The following is a 17,412-nucleotide window of genomic DNA, read 5'->3' as shown; positions in this document are numbered from 1 at the left end:
CTGTTTCCCTGAGTGATTGGAAACAGAAGAGTTCCTTGTATTAGAATATAGGAGCCTAAATTACAGGGGAGCAGGGCAGCTGGAGCTGAATTTAGAGCACATCTGAAAATCATGGGCCCTCTGGACCACAGCCAGACCCCCCCTAGTAACATTATTGTACGTGTAGCTTTCTAACATAGGTACGAACGTGGCCTACTAATTGAACACCTTGTTCTCTTTGAGTGTGTTCATTCTCACAGCCCCTCTCGGAGGTGGGACAGGGCTATTGTGTCCCCAATTTACAGCGGGGGATTTGAGATGCAGGGAGACTCTGTCTTGCCACGGGCCACACAAACTGCCTGTGGGGAAATGAGGAACTGAAGCTGGGTTTCCTAAGTCTTAGGTTAGGATCCTACTCACTGGCCCATCAGCCAATCTAGGAACAGCCCCTCCCTCCCCCTTCCTTTTGTTGCAAACTACAGGCCAAGTGGTGACATGTTGACTCCTGTTTTACTCCCTGCTAACTTGAGCACAGCTCCTGAGGAAGTCACACGGGAGGTTCTGCCTGAGTAAAAAGGAAAAATGAACGACTGTGGCATTTGGGCTGGTGTCCATGCAGCAGCCCCCCTGCAACATACCTCCCTCTGGGCTGGAGGGTGGCACCCAACCTGTGCATAGCATGCTGCATGACAGGCCGATGGAGGAAGTGCTAAATCCTCACTCCTGTGAAGGTGTCATGGCACCACAGAGCAGGCAGGTCCTGGGTTTTTATAGTCTCATTCAAAAGGACCCCTCAAAGCAGTCAACTGCACAGAACTCGGTCAGAGAAGGAGAAAGGTCTGAGTCAACTTTGCTGGGATTTGAACCTGTGGCTGCAGCATTTCAAACCTGATGCTCAAACTGCTAAGCCGTCCCTTGCATGTGTGCAGTGCCACAAACTGTCCTGTGTTTTGAAATGAGGGTGCCCAGAGCTCTTCAGTGTCATGCAGTTTCAGGATGCCATGGGGATCAGATTGCTGTTTGCACTAGGAGAAAATCTCACACTCCAATCTAGTTCTGTTTAACCCCTGGGCTTATTCAGGGGTCACAGAGATAGAAATGACCACACATCAGTCACAGATCATGCGCAGTGAATCAGTGTGGAGACTGCTTTTGTGCAGTGACGTAGCTCAGAATGCTTTTGCCTTCCTTTTCTCCTCTCCCCTCATCATAACTGCTCAGACGAGCGATCATTCAGATCTCCAGCAGCATGTTTAGTCTTCTGACACACAGCACTGTGTTTGCTTTGCCCCTCTGGCTCCTAGGAATTTCATCCTGGGTCCCCCGGAGGGCAGACATCTTCATATGTCCCAGATGGAGAGGTAGCCCGGTCCCAGATGATGAAAGCTTTGAGGATTAGGACAAGGACTCTGAATTGGACCCAGAGACCCCCCCCCAACTGAATAAAAGCCCCCTAAGCTCGGAAGAACTTCCAGCTAACTGGATGTGTTAGGCAACAACGGAAGTGTCTCCCAGGAGGACAGAGGGAGGCACTATTACTTGGGATATTTTACAACAAGATTGGCCAAAACACTAGAAAATGTGCCATAGCGAAGAATCCTGCATTGGCTCCAGGGAGATGGGCTGGGGGCTCTGACGCTTCTTTTCAGTCTCCAGAGTCTATGACGAAGGTGGCATTAATTGGACCCAACGCTTCGTAATTTATTGAGGGTGAAGCGGTCTCTTTCCAGTTACTCCCCTCACCCACAATGATCTTCCAATATCTCCCTCCCACATAAATCAAGCGGCAGCCAGATGTTGTATCACAAATTATCTTTATTTTTCTCTTATGATTGTAAACAAGAATACAGTACTTTCCAAATCACATGGAACAAAAGTCTGTGCAACAATGCAGAGAGATTTTCAAATGTCTAAAGTGCCTCTTACATTTGCTTCCTTTCCAGATTCATGCAAACCTGAAGACCATATAGTACCCTGAATAGCTGTCCTCTGAATCTGGCCAGTTGGACACGTGCAATCTGTCTCTCCACTGGGACAGAAACTTTAGTTAATTGAATAGTCTCTAGTGCAATGGTTTAGAAAGCAACTCTGACCATCTGAGCCCTTGGGTTTTTATAGGCACAGTCTAGTATTGCAGCCTTCCCTTTTTCGCTCCAGTTGTCTATATTTCATACAATTAAAACATTCCATTACCTAATACCACCCAGGGTACTCAACATGCAAAAGGAGCCATCATGAGTTTTTTGTATTAAAACAGAGTGAACACTAGAGGGCAGCAAACTACAGAGTTCAGAACAATCTATTGTCTTGAAAAAGCTGGCCATAAATAACAATAAATTAATAAATAATACATAAACATTTAACCACAGAAAAAAAGCTGGTTGGGTTCTGATCCATTGTTACAGGGGAAACAATGGATCTTTGATGTGGAAAATAATGTCTGACGACCTGAGGTAATTAACCAGGCTGTTTACAAGCCAAAGGAATGAAAAGATATTCTCTCTCTTTTTAAAAAAATGCACCATCAATATTGTGTCAAAGAAAATAGTCATGGAGGAGCTCACACACTCTCAAATATACTTTATTTATTTTTTATTTATGGATAAAAAATAAATATTTTTTTCTTCCGTAAATTCTAAAAGTGGAAAAATAAAGGAAGAGAGCAGCTCATGCACACAAGGAAAGGGGAATCAGAGGAGACATGGAATCTTTTAAGAGCTCTCACAAAATCTCTGTGGTTGTGCAAAAAGGGGAACTCCATGTGCAAATGGGTCTTTGGACTGAGGGCTGATGAGTCAGACATCGCTTGGAGATCTGGACCTGAAAGGTATTGTGGAAGAGAAGCACCCACAGCACACAGTCCACAGCACTTTCTGGATCTCTTGGTTCCTGAAGGCATAGATAACGGGGTTAATCATGGAGTTATAGGTAGCCGGGAGGATGGTCATGTAGGTATAGAGGGCTGGGTAGGTGTAATCTCCCAGGAGGCAGTAAATGGCAAAGGGCAGCCAGCAAGAAGCAAAAGTCCCCAAGATGACAGCTAAGGTGGAGATGCCTTTCCTGGTGGTGACGTAGTGTGAGGTGGCCAGGAAGTGCCTCTGCACAGCGATCTGGTGGGCGTGCCTGCAAACTATCTTGCAGATCTGTACGTAAAGCTGCAACATCACCGCAAAGACCATGAAGAAGGAGATGGAGAGGATGATGAGGTTGTTCTTGGTCAGGGGCTTCACGATGCTGCAGGTGGAGACATCTTTCAAGCAGTTCCAGCCCATGACAGGCAGCAGCCCAAAGCAGATGGAAAACCCCCAGGTCAGGATCAGCATGATGTAAGTCCTGGTGACCGTCCTTTCTGAATAGTAAGTCAGTGCATTGTAGAGGGAAAGGTAGCGGTCTATGGTGATGGCCAACAGGCTGCCCACGCTGGCAGTGAACGAGGTCACCAGGAGCCCCACAGTGATGAGGTTCACCACCTGTGACTGGATGCAATAGACAAAGGCAAAGTGGAATATAAGGCCCATGCCGGCCAGGAAGTCAGCAATGGCAAGGCTCCCGATGAGCAGGAACATTGGAGTCCGGAAGGCAGGGGTGTAAAATATGACGGCTACCACAATCGCATTCTCACAAGAGATGATGGTCCCAGAAATGCAAAGCACCACATCCCAGGGATTCAGGGCAAGAGGTTGCACCACAGAGTCGAGGTTCAAGGAGCTGCTGCTGCCATTACTGGCTGCAAACCGGCCCTGCTGGCCTTCAGTGGAGTTGTGGGACATGTCCTTGTTCATGACGTCCAGGTGTGACCTGCAGAAGCATAGCACCAAGTTCCATTTAGTGTCATCCTGCACATACAAAGGCTCTGGCATGCAAACTGACTTGTACCTGTGAGTTACTCATGAGCATCTCTGAGCACTAATCAGTGTCCAGTCTCTCTTGGTGGCAGATTTCACAGGGGTAGGCTCACCCCCCTTGCTTCCCATTGGCTTTCTCCAAAAGCTGGCTCTGATCAAAGCTTACAAGCTAGGCTACGGTGTAGGTTCAGTTGATTTAAGCTACCCAGGTGTGCAGCATGCTCACGATTTGCTCCTACGGGGAGGATATTTCTGGTCAGTTTTACACTGTTTTCTTTCTTTCTTTTTTTTTTTGGAGCAGGCAAAAAAAAAAGGGGGGGCAGGAAAATCCCTCATCCAGTTGTCTCCTTGCCTGTGTTTGCTTCCACTGAGCTATATGCATTGCACAATTGCAGTGGATAAATACTCCACACTCAGCTGAAGCTAAATGTTTTGCCACGCAGGGGCTGTTACCAACTTAGCCCTAACTGCTGATGCTGTAAAGTTTATAGAGCTAAATTTCCGTAATGGAAAGAGCAGGGTGGGCATCGCCTCTCTGACCAATTTGCCTGATTACATTTTTTGTCCTCTTTTAATGCTGCATCCCTTGCTTGGGCTCTGGCAGATCTACTCTGTCACCCGCCAAAGAGCTGCTTTCTCAGTCCTGCCATGCATCTTAATTTGCATTAGTGTTGCTGAAACCACTTATTTACTGCTCCTTCGTGGCTGCTGGGGGGTTGGTTCCCCCCCCCCCCGTGTTCTTTGAATTTTTAATGCAGTTCTCTACCTCGAAAGCGGCACCCTCAGCTCAGTTATAACCCCAGTCTCTAGATTAACATGAGAACCTTTTCTGCTCCGACTTGCCAGCGAGTGGAGCGGGACTTTGCTTTACATTTAAGGCGCCCGGGGGGGAGGAATCAATGTCTACAACACCCCTCTCCTTCTTTTAAACCTTATTTTTGCTCTTCTGCAAGTTCCAACGCGCCCGGGGGCCCAGGGCGTCTGAGCTGCGTCTAGCTGCAGTGGAGGGGGACGCAAAAAGGGCTCGCCCCCCCCCCATGCAGAGGGGGGCTCCTCACCTGGTGCGCTGGGGCAGGGAAGTCCGCCTGGATCCTTTGCGGCTCCTCCGCGGATGCTCCGGTCCTGCTGGCAGGATGCAGGCGGAGGGCTCCGTTCCATGGGCGGCTGCAGTGAGACGGGGCTGGGGGAGACGCCGCGGAGTTATAGTGAATTAGCCCCTTTTGGGGGTGACTCACTCCCTGGGTTGTTTTTTTTTTGGGGGGGGGGGTCGGTTTGCCGCTGCCTGAGCCTGCGGCTCCTCTTGGCTCTCTGCTGGGTGACGTCAATGGGACGCAGGAGCCAATCACCTGTGGGGCGAGGAGCGGCGCGCGGCATAGTAATTGGGTTCCCACTGGAGAATTCCATTCATAAACCGCCCCCCCCCCCGCCTGGGGCTCGCGGGAGCGGTCAGGTGCCTCCCCTCCCCCCCCCCCAGTCCCTGCCCGTCCTTGCGGCGCCCGCTGCTGCGGTGCAAGCGGGGGGCAGCCCCGCCAAGCCATTGCTCTGCGGTCTCCCCCACTTGGGGGCGGTGCCCCCCAGCCGAGGCTGTTCCCCGGAGCGGTGGGGTCCTGGCATGCCGGGGGGAAGGGGAGCTGCTTGCTTGCTGCAAACTGGCGCTGAGCGGGGCTCGGCTGCCCGTGCAGTGGGGCAGGGACCCCAAAGCCTTCAGGGTGAGCGGGGGGGGGGGTCAATGTCACGCCAACAGGGCCAGTGGCTCAGAGCTGGGGGTTGGCCATGCCCCGCGCGGGACCGCCTGTCGCAGTGATCCATCTTGGAGGGGGCGGGGAGGGGGCGAGTTCCCCATGTGGGTTGACAGAGCTTGCGGCTCCCGCAGCGCTGGGGTCTGAAATCAAGCCTGCAAAGCTGCCCCCCACACCCGGGGAGGCTGGGGGTGGGGAGGAGGGAAGCACTCCCCCCACACTCAACTTGGCCCCTTGGTCCAGGGGCAGAAGTGATCCTCTGCCTCCCCCCGGGCTAGGGTTTCACAAGCAAGCGCTGAATAATTCATCGCCTGGAGAATAAGCGATGCCAGCCCCGCAGCAGGGCTGGGAAGCGGAGCTCCGGGCAGACAGCCCTTCCCGCCAGGGCCGGGCTTGGAGAGCCGAGAAACGCCACGCTGCTGCAGGGAAGTGTGCGTTAGGTGGCTTTTATGGGGGAGGGGAGAGAAATCCTCCTCTCCCTGATGTGAGTGTCTTGGGGGGGGGGGCAAGGGGGGAAGGCATCAAGCCATTAGGTGGAGTGTGCGTGGGGGGGTCTTGCACAGGAAGCTCCTCCCACCCCTCCCCCAAAGCACGTGTCAGAGCGGAAGCAGGCTCGAGGTGTGCAGTGTGGGAATTGCACTCCCAGGCTGGGGGCGTGTTTCCTTGAATCGCTCTCACTGCAGGAGGCCTTTACAGGCAGCAGCAGCTGCGGCTGCATCGGTCCATGCCTAGCTAGCTGTGTCAGCTGGTTTGATGGGGCTGAACCACAGCTCCATGGGGAACACTGAGCGGGGAGGGGGGAAATCAGATGGATGGATTCCAAGGAGGGGGATCCTGGTTTTGCTTCGCTCTCCCCCCACATTTAATTGTTCAGTGTTCCTGGGTTGTGGCCACAGCAGAGGGCTGGAGGCTAGGAACAGACATAAACTGAGGCAGGATCCCTTCCTCTCCTGCAGTTAAAACTTGGCTGTAAAGCCCTGATCCCAAGCCCAATGAGTTTGATGGACAGCTATGGTGTCAGAGCTATGGTGATCAATACCCCCCACCTCACACCTTTCTAGATCCATGGCTCCTACACATGCCTCTAACAACATGTGCCGTACCTCATCCCGTGCACCAGCTGTCCCAACAGCAGCCATGGTGAAGCCAGATCATCACTGCACTCTCAAATGAATTCACTCAGAAAAGGATAAAAGACAAAAACACCCTGTCACCTGTGGGCACACACTTTTCACATGGCGACTGCTCCGTCTCTGATCTCTTAGTCCTCCTCCTCAAAGGAAACCTGCACCATCTTCAGAAGATGACCCTGAGAACTTAAATTCATAACTCTGCTGGACACTAAAATCAGGGACACTGATTTTATGGGCCATTACAATTAGTAACACACTCTGCTGCCTACTAACCCTCCATTGTCCTCCCACTTCAGAGATATTAATTGCCTGCTTCATTTTAAGTGGTCTCCTGCAACTCCTGTGAACCCTTCTGCTTAGCAATCTGTCCTGCCTTGTATTTAGCTTGGATGCTCTCCAGACCTGAAGAAGAGCTCTGTGAAGCTGAAAAGCTTGTTCCTTCCACCAGCATAAGTTGGTGCATTAAAGATAATGCCTCACCCACCTTGTGTCTCTTAGGCCAGCCCTACACTACAAACTTACATTGGTAAAACCACATCACCCCGGGGTGTGAAAAATCCACAGCCCTGAGTGACGTAGTTAGACCAACCTAACCCCGCCTGTCAACAGTGCTATGTCTCCCATCAACGGGACTACTGCCTCTTGTGGGGGTGGATTAACTATGCCAGTGGGAGCACTCCTGTCTGCATAGTAGCATTTTCATAGAATATCAGGGTTGGAAGGGACCTCAGGAGATCATCTTGTCTAACAGACCAATCTCAAATTTTTGCCCCAGATCCCTAAATGGCCCCCTCAAGGATTGAACTCACAACGCTGGGTTTAGCAGGCCAATGCTCAAACCACTGAACTATCCCTCCCTTCGCTAAAGCACGCTGCCATGCAGCTGCACCAGTGTGGTGCTGTAGGTTTAGACAAGCCAGTAGTGAGAGTTTGGTATCATTGTTATACAGTGGGCTTTCTCAACGGTCTTTAGGCACCTAGCTCCTGTTGAAATCGATCAGTGAGATTGAAATCAATAGGCACAAGACACCTAAACACCTTTAAAGAAAAGGAGGACTTGTGGCACCTTAGAGACGAACCAATTTATTTGAGCATAAGCTTTCGTGAGCTATAGCTTCACTCCGATGAAGTGAGCTGTAGCTCACGAAAGCTTATGCTCAAATAAATTGGTTCGTCTCTAAGGTGCCACAAGTCCTCCTGTTCTTTTCGCGAATACAGACTAACATGGCTGCTACTCTGAAACCTAAACACCTTTGAGGATCTGGGCTGCAGGGCCTATATTTTTAAAAGGGACATTAATGATTTTGCTTTTTTACTATACATACTGGGAAGTTGCTTTGGGTCATTTGTTGCTCACAATGGCCCGAGCTCTGAGCTCTGTAATCACTGTCTACATTTCAGCTATCTCCAGGTGCCTCTCTCCAAAGCAGCATACTGCCTTTTTGTGGTACATGTCTTTTTATTCTCAGGAAGGATGTTTGAATTAAACCAAAAGTTTTTATCCCCACTGTGGTGGGCGGGCGGAGAGCAGTTAAATTACAAGAATGTCTCATTTGGGGGTTATTTACAGCAAACAAACCCCAAAGGAAATTCGTTGTATTTTTATACAAAAGGCACGTTCCAAATGTGACAGCCACTAGCATGCTGTAGTGAATGAAACAGAGGATGTTTGTCCTCCCTTTATGGCTGAAGCTTTCACCAGTGGAATAGCAAGCAGCCGAAGTTATATAATAGCCCAGTGCCAGTCATAGATCTGTAATTAGATCCTGGTAGAGCAAGCAGGCACTGGAAGGAGCCTCTTTGAAGTATTTAGGGGCGAACTCTTGAGTTGCATCAGCTGAATAATGGATACTTTTGTTCTGAAATAACAAAAGGGATGCAAATTTGATCCAGCCATAGGTGCCACCTGCCAGGCTATTTCTGGGCCCAACAAAACAATCTGCTCTTGATCAGTGCTAGGCTCCCGTTACCCCAAGGGGTGTTTGGGCAAGGAGCTGTTAATGGTGCTGAAAAACTCTTGCTCACTCTTGCACTTTCGCAGGTAGAGGCTGGCTAGAGAGCTGCAGGCCCCCGGGAGTTGGGGTCTGGCTTTTCCTCCAGCAACACTGATTAACCAGGGCTTTAAAACCTCAGCTTGTTGGTGTTGTTGAGCTGCAAATTTTCAAAGTCTTTTCAGTGAAAGGCAATGACCTGTGGTTGAGAGCTGTACCCTCTCTCTGTGTTGTGGCATTGTCTAGCGATCAAGGCCTGCTGACGTTTGGAGCTGTACCTTTGCACCATAATAGGCAATCTCTGCTCCCAAGATATGACAGTCTAAACACATGAGTAGTGGATCTGACAAATGAACAGGGAGGAGGACATGGGCGCAGCGAAAAGCTCCTGTGGACTGTAATAAACAATGTGGAGTGATGCTTATGGTCGATACTGACATAACACAAAGGCATGGTGTAGGGGCTTTATTGGCTAGTTTTATTTGGGATGGCTGTTTATTTACAACAGGGGATCAGCATTCTCCCTGGGTGTGTATCTTTTCAGGTTCTTATACTGAACCCATCACCCTGGTATCTGTGCACCTCCTAATGATGCTCGAAGCAATGTTGATTAGCATCGGTGGTTCCTTTTCCTTTTTTCTCTCCAGAAGGAAATTGCCTATGTGTGTTTCAATGATGTCATCTGTGCTTTTATTAATGAAGGCCGGGTTGAAGGAGTGTGATTTGCACTTGGAAGAGCATGTGGTTTGTTTTTCATTGTCCCTGCGATCTGCACTCGGAAAAGACCCTGGTTTGTTTTTCATGGTCCCTGCTCCACATGAGCTGTTGCGCTGGGTGCGACAGCTTCCTGCCCACCCCAGAGCTGGCTGCATTTCAGCAGAGAGATTCACATGCATGTGGTTTGTACAGGCGGAGACACTCGAGAAGCATCTTGGGACCCACCCAAAGGACAGGCTGTCTGCGAATGTCAGATCCTTAACACCGTTGTCTGAACTGTGCTCAGTAGCTCCTGCATGTCGCTCCCACCATCACTGGGTTACCGGTGCTGCTTTATACAGTCCCAGCAGAATCCGTGGGGTGGGTAGGGGACTCTCTGTCAAACCAGCGTCTCGACTGCAGTGGAGATTTCAGGATACGCTGCCCTCTTGATGTGCCTAGGTAACCGCATTTAATGGACATGGCAGATGTGTATGTGAAGGGAAGGGCTGGCAGCCATACGTACGCGTCTCTCTGGGGAGACACGTCAAATAACAGTGCTTAGCACTTACACAGCATGGTACATTTTTCAAAGCATTAGCTACATCTCAACATCGACATGGACAGGAAGGTTGGTCTTTGGCAAAAGCCTTAGATTGGACTAAGAAGCTGTCAGTTCAATTTCCAGCTGTGCCATTGACTCTTGGCCAAAGTCACTTCCCCTTCCTGGGCCTCCCAGCCTCTGGCTGGCCTGTTTGGATTGTTAGCCCTTTGGGGGCAGGGACTGTCCAGATTGTTCTGAGTTTCCCAGGCAGGAGTAAACCTTTCCTGCCTGTAGAGCTTTCCATCAGCATCAATCCCCTACCTGCTGCAGTGTTTTCAGAGCTAAATTAATCCAAGGCCCTGGCGATGAGGCTTTTATCTTTCCTTTTGCATGTTATACGTGTTTTTACAAAACCACCCCCGGGCACACATCTGCAATTGGATGCGCTCTGCATCAGTATTCTCATGCCTGGAGGCAGATGTGTGACTCTCTTACTGCTCCTGGGGATTGCACGCAGAGCTGACTGGTGAGGCAGGGCTCAATCCCGAGTGCAGGGGGAGTTCTGTGGAGAGAGAAGGGGGAGGAAATTAATCATAATTCCTAAACTATGGCATCCCCATGCAGCCCAACCCCCTGCGCTCAGTAACAGGTTAGCTGGGTGGGGGTCTGTGTAGCCAGGAGTTTGCTGGTCCCCTTCTTTCCTCTGTCCCTGTCCTCAAACCTGGGCTGGTTTAAGGCAATCTGGTGTCCTAGGCATGCTATGACACAGCTACCCACCCTGTGACTTCACCTCTGCTCCTGCCAGCACCCACTGCTCCCTTTGGGAGCAGTAGGGGCTCCACCCCTGAGGTAAGGGGCAGTACTTACCCCAGAGGCTCACGGAGTTGTGGGTGCTGTGACAAAGTTCATCCTCTGCCTTGATGGGTCCTGCACTTATTGGCAGATTTGCTCGCCTCAGAGATTCACGGCAGCCCTCAGTTTGCCCACTTTTGCTCGTGGCTCAAACCTGCCGTTCACTCAGCTAACCTCATCACTGGCCAGCATGGGGAAAAGGAAGGAGAACAATCCCCGCCGTCTCTGCTGATCCACCATGTGGGTTGCGGGACAGGCCAGGGACCTTTCCCTCTGGTGGAACCCACAGTCCAGGTCAACTCCTCCTGTATCCAGCAGGGAGTTGGGGGGATGCGGGAACCTGGGCCCACCCTCTACTCTGGGTTCCAGCCCAGGGCCCTGTGGCTCACAGCTGTCTACAGTGTTTCATGTAACACCTGTGTGACAGCTACAACTCCCTGGGCTACTTCCCCATGGCCTCCTCCCACCACCTTTTGTATCCTCACCACAGGACCTTCCTCCTGGTGCCAGATCATGTTTGTACTCCTCAGTCCTCCAGGAGCACTCCCTCTCACTCTCAGTTCCATGCACGCCCCTCACTGACTGAAGTGAGGTCCTTTTTAAACCAGATGCCCTGATTAGCCTGCCTGTCTTAATTGATTCTAGCAGCTTCTTAATTGGCTCCAGGTGTCCTAATTAGCCTGCCTGCCTTAACTGGTTCCAGCAAGTTCCTGATTGTTCTGGAACCGCCTGTTATCTTACCCAGGGGAAAGGGACCTGCTTAATCTGGGGATAATATATCTGCTTTCAATCACTCTCCTGTAGCCATCTGGCCTGACCCTGTCACAGTGCTCAGTACCTCTGAATATCAGGGCCAAGGTGTCTCAAGTTGGGCACCCAAGAATGGCAGCCACTTCTGAAAATCTGGGCCTACCTGACTGCCCCAAGGTCCTGCAGTAAACCAGAAAGGGAACCCAAGAATCCTGGCTCGTGGTCTTCTGCTCTGACTAGGGGATGCTCCCATATGTTAATTACCATATGGAGTGTTCGGAATGATCTGCCCCTGGTGAAGACGGGAAATGGGCCTTTGTGCACATGAAATAAATAAACCCTAGTCAGTGGGTCTCAGCCGTGGAGACTGACCTCCCCTGTCATCACTAGAGGGGATCCTGGCAGGGCAGGACCGAGATGTGTGGGCGAAGGCAGCCCTGCCTCTGTGTTTACAAAGAGGACCTTGATCTCCAGGGCTGCCCATTCTCCGCAGTGCTATGATCGCCCCCACGCGTGCCTTCCCCGGCGCTGTCGGCACAGGTGTGTTGCCCTCTCTGGCACAGATTGGATCTTAAACCAAAGAACCGGAGTCTTATCGTCCTACCTTTTGAGTCTCTCCAGGCAATTAAAATGTGCTTGCTCCTCAATTTCCCCACTGTGGGGAGGTGGGCTGGAAAAGCCTCTGCGTGCGTGTGGGTGTACGTGAGGCATTGCACTGACCTTGGGAAGCAGGATTCAATCTGATTGTGTTCCTCACTCAATTACCTCAGCGCCTCACCGCCCACGTGGGCCAGGTGCAGAGATGGTTGGCTTGATTGGCTCTGCTGGGAATTCTGAACGGCCCTGGGCTAAGGTTTGTGGCCAGATGAATCGGAAGAGGACACTGCAGTGTGTGGCGTGAGGAAGGCCTGGATCCAGATACACACACATAGAATGAGAAGCTAAGCATGCAGCCCATGACAGCAGCACTGAAAAGCTGTGTGATGAATCAACCTGCGTAGGATACACAGGACTGGTGACTCACTTTGCTGCAGAGGTAATCTCTTTCCGACATGCTTGAGAGCAAAGCAGCTTCTACACCCTCACAAGCCGTAGGTTTTCTGCATCTCATCCCCACGCGCCACAGATCCCTCCTCTAGGGAGAATTGGTGGATTGGAGATAAAGGTCTCTACCCCTGGGACAATATGATCAGTGGCTATTCATCCCACCCCTAAAGGCTTCAAGGTGGAGTTAGTACAAATTCTATAGACGTGTCTCACACATTGGTCAGGAGAGAGAAGATAATTTACAAGGCATTATGAGGCAGGGAAGCCAGGACTGGGTAGACTTGAACAGGAGGTATAAGGTACGCATAGATGAACTTTAACACCACTTTAGCCATCAGAACTCGCTGATACAAAATAGGTTTCAGAGGAGCAGCCGTGTTAGTCTGTATTCGCAAAAAGAAAAGGAGGACTTGTGGCACCTTAGAGACTAGTGGAAAAACCACTGAATGCATCCGATGAAGTGAGCTGTAGCTCACGAAAGCTCAGGCTCAAATAAATTGGTTAGTCTCTAAGATGCCACAAGTCCTCCTGTTCTTGATACAAGATCATTATTGGCAGAAGAAGCTGAGCAGGATTTTTTAGAAGGGATTAGATGTTAATGTAATTAATAAGAATACCACCCAACGTGACAGTAATTGTAGGATAAACATTGGTATCGGTTCTCATGCTTCAGCCAACCACTGACTGCTGGGGTTAGGGAGAAATTTGTCAGAACTTTGTCCATTTTGGGAGTCTTGCACGTTTGTTAAGGCAATACTAGCCGTGGTCAGAGGCGGGATAGTATATTAGATGGATCCCGCGTTTCCAAGCCATTCACTAAGCAACCTAATACAGTATGTTCCTGCTGCTTGCACTATCCAAGAAAGGTCCCAAATGTCAGAATGCTGATCCTGAGGTTCTGGTCAAATTCCAGCTGAATAATTGCCTTCTGTCTGCCGAAAGGTTCCCCGGGCATTTCCACTGGACACAGTAATGTTTGTTTTTCATGTCCTTCCCTCAACCATTTAGTGTTGCTTTGTGCTGTTTGCCATCTGCAGCGTCCCACCCCAGAAGTGGCTGCATTTCAGTGCTGTGTGGTGCAAAGCAATTCCTGTATCATTTGTACTGGCCGTGTGGGATCTTTGGCTAAAAGGCGCCATGTCAATATTGGTCACTAACTAACAGGTTGGCAGCATGATCTCACTATTAGGGCAAAGGAGTGAGGGCCAAGAGATTTTGCTAATGTGTTGTGGGGCTTTGGACAAGTCCCTGCCCTTATTTGGACTGGATACCATGCATTCCCCCCTCACCCAACAAAAACAGGGGGGAATAGGATTTCTTTAAGCCTTCCTCATGAGCTGCATCCACTCAATTACAGTCATAAGAACTGCCACCATTAAAGTTGCATCAATCTCGCCATAGCAAAGCCGATCTGATTTCTCCCACAGGGCTTATAACTTGGCCATGAATGTTTGTTACAAGATTAATTTGGCACCAAAGCTCTCAGCCTAAGAACAGTATATAGTATCTGTCTGTCTATCTGGATTCTACTACCTCTATCTGTCCAGATTCTACTACATCTCCCTACCTTTTACAAAAGGTAGATCGTGCCAAACCAACCTGCTCTCCTTCTTTGAGAAAGTAACAGATTTCTTAGACAAAAGAAACGCAGGGGATCTAATTTACCTAGATTTCAGTAAGGCATTTGATACGGTGCCACATGGGGAATTATTAAATTGGAAAAGATGGGGATCAATATGAAAATTGAAAGGTGGATAAGGAATTGGTTAAAGGGGAGACTACAGCGGGTCATATTGAAAGGTGAACTCTCAGGCTGGAGGGAGGTTATCAGTGGAGTTCTTCAGGGATCGGTTTTGGGACCAATCTTATTTAATCTTTTTATTACTGACCTCGGCACAAAAAGTGGGAGTGAGCTAATAAAGTCTGCGGATGATACAAAGCTGGGAGGTATTGCCAATTTAGAGAAGGACCGGGATATCATACAGGAGGATCTGGATGACCTTGTAAATTGGAGTAATAGTAATAGGATGAAATTTAATAGTGAGAAGTTTAAGGTCATGCATTTAGGGATTAATAACAAGAATTTTAGTTTTAAACTGGGGATGCATCAATTAGAAGTAATGGAGGAGGAGAAGGACTTTGGAGTATTGGTTGACCACAGGATGACTATGAGCCGCCAATGTGATATGGCCGTGAAAAAAGCTAATGCGGTCTTGGGATGCATCAGGCGAGGTATTTCCAGTAGGGATAAGGAGGTTTTAGTACCATTGTATAAGGCACTGGTGAGACCTCACCTGGAATACTGTGTGCAGTTCTGGTCTCCCATGTTTAAGAAGGATGAATTCAAACTGGAATGGGTACAGAGAAGGGCTACTAGGATGATCGGAGGAATGGAAAACCTGTCTTATGAAAGGAGACTCAAGGAGCTTGGCTTATTTAGCCTAACCAAAAGAAGGCTGAGGGGAGATCTGATTGCTCTCTATAAATATATCAGAGGGATAAATACCAGAGAGGGAGAGGAATTATTTAAGCTCAGTACCAATATGGACACAAGAGCAAATTGATGTAAACTGGCCATCAGGAAGTTTAGACTTGAAATTAGATGAAGGTTTCTAGCCATCAGAGGAGTGAAGTTCTGGAACAGCCTTCCAAGGGAAGCAGTGGGGGCAAAAAACCTATCTGGCTTCAAGATTAAACTCAATACGTTTATGGAGGAGATGGTATGATGGGATAACATGATTTTGGCAATTAATTGATCTTTAACTATTCATGGTAAATAACCCTAATGGCCTGTGATGGAATGTTAGATGTGATGGGATCTGAGTTACTACAGAGAATTCTTTCCTGGTGAATCTTGTCCACATGCTCAGGGATCGCCATATTTGGGGTCGCGAAGGAATTTTCCTCCAGGGCAGATTGGAAGAGGCCCTGGGGGTTTTTCGCCATCCTCTGCAGCATGGGGCACAGGTCACTTGCTGGAGGATTCTCTGCACCTTGAAGTCTTTAAACCATGATTGGAGGACTTCAATAGCTCAGACATAGGTGAGAGGTTTATTGCAGGAGTGGGTGGGTGACATTCTGTGGCCTGCATTGTGCAGGAGGTCAGACTAGATGATCATAATGGTCCCTTCTGACCTTAATATCTATGAATCTATTAATCTATCTTCGGAGCAATCAAGTAGGCTGGTTTGAAGCTGGATACTTGTTTGCAGGTGTTTTAAAGACCATTTTCAGGCCTATGTTTTCCAAGGCAAGCAGTGATTTTGGATGCCTCCATTTTGGGGTGCCCAGGGTGAGGCCACTTTAAGAGGCCCTGGATTTTCAGGAAGCACTGAGCACCTGCCTGCTGAGAATTGGACCTCCTGGCTCAAGATGGGCCCCCAAAATCACTTGTCACTTTTGAAAGCATAAGCCCTGAGGTCCCAAACAGGAATTGTCCTGAGCCTGCTGCTTTGCCTTTCTATAGCACTTTTCAGCTGAGGATCCCAAAGCACTTTACAATTATCTTTGTTAATGAGCCTTCACGGTCCTCCTGTGGGGCAGTACTCTCACCCGTTGGAGAGGTGAAATGGCTCCCCCAAAGCATCACCGCAGTGCTGCATGGGTTAGACATGCCTAGACCAAGAGGGAAGCAGAAGGACAGTAAGTGGCGAGAGTAGTATGATTGACAGGTGTCTTGATTAGTTCCAAAGTTTGCCAGGGAGTGGGGGAGGGAGTTATACAATTTTAGGCTGAGCCTTTCAAAGGGCCTTGGGTGCCCAGCTCCTGTTGAGTTTCAATGCCATTTCAGCACCTAACTCCCTTAGGCTGCTTTGGCTCTCCTAGCCTGAATGTTTCCATTGTAAAGTGAGCTCAGCGAGGAGCTGGGAGCCCACTCAGTTTCACACTGTTTCTCCTCTGCCCTTTCCTCTTCACTGGAGCTTTCTAGAGCATGGGCAGTTCGCTGTGTGACAGCATGTACCCTGTGTACACCCCTTATACACTGTTGTAATAATCTTTGTACAAAGTAGGTCTTGTGAGGTATCATTTGAAAACTCATAATTTGCTGGTCAGTATTGCCTTGATAAAATATGTGTGGCAACGGTGTATGTGAAATTACAGGATTCCACTCTATGGGGTTCTTAATATATGTTCCAAACTGAGGTGGGCAGACACGCCTGTCTCAAAGGAGCGTGTGCTCGGCTTAACTTGCAGGAGAGGGAAGAAAGAGAAACAAGATGCTCCAACAGGTGAGGAAAAGTAGCAAGGAACATCCTTCCCTTTAGACACTGTCTCCTGAATCTCCGCTGGAAATGTTTTCTGGGGGGAGGGGAGACACAAAAACTATAAAAGGGGGGACCTTCGTCTCTGAGCAGCTCACAATCTTCAACACATTTATCCTCACAGCATGTCCATTGAATGGCTGAGCACTGAGGCCCAGAGAGACTATGTGACTGAACCAAGGTCACAGAGGAGATCTATGGCAGAGCAGGGCATAGAATCATTGAGTTCTCGAGTCCCTGGCACACACACTAACCACAGAACTGACCTTTCTCCCTGCATCCCTGCCTCTGGGGATACACCGATTAACACTGCTCCACTGTGCACAACTCTTTGGCTCTCTGTGTGCTCGCTCCCCTTGCTTACTGACGTCACGACCTGCCCTCGTCACTTGCTCTCAGCCTGTCTCAGAAATGAAGGCTCAGCCATCCAGTGGCCGCCATGCCCAGCGCTGGTTTTCATTTGATGCAATAGGAACATGGGAAGTTCCACAATGGAACATACTGCCGTGCTCTGACACTGCTATGGGTGTGTAACGCACGTCAGTCTCACCCATCTCTACTGTCTCTGATTGGT

The 17,412-nt window shown here is 49.5% G+C and overlaps 1 protein-coding gene across 1 annotated transcript; it reads right to left on the bottom strand.

Moving 5' to 3' along the window:
• Nucleotides 1-1,787: 1,787 nt before the first annotated feature.
• GPR3 (G protein-coupled receptor 3) lies at nucleotides 1,788-5,915 on the bottom strand. Its single transcript, XM_073317507.1, has 3 exons — nucleotides 5,790-5,915; nucleotides 4,883-5,004; nucleotides 1,788-3,777 (listed from the first exon to the last, which is right to left on the bottom strand). The coding sequence occupies exon 3, from the start codon at nucleotides 3,759-3,761 to the stop codon at nucleotides 2,775-2,777; it is 987 nt and encodes a 328-aa protein (XP_073173608.1). The 5' UTR covers nucleotides 3,762-3,777; nucleotides 4,883-5,004; nucleotides 5,790-5,915; the 3' UTR covers nucleotides 1,788-2,774.
• Between the last annotated feature and the right edge of the window lie 11,497 nt (nucleotides 5,916-17,412).

The sequence above is a fragment of the Lepidochelys kempii genome, chromosome 19 (assembly GCF_965140265.1).
Source record: "Lepidochelys kempii isolate rLepKem1 chromosome 19, rLepKem1.hap2, whole genome shotgun sequence".
In the NCBI taxonomy this organism is placed as follows: Eukaryota; Metazoa; Chordata; order Testudines; family Cheloniidae; genus Lepidochelys; species Lepidochelys kempii.
Note: the sequence above shows the minus strand (reverse complement) of the source record. Positions and strands in the feature narration are given on the sequence as shown.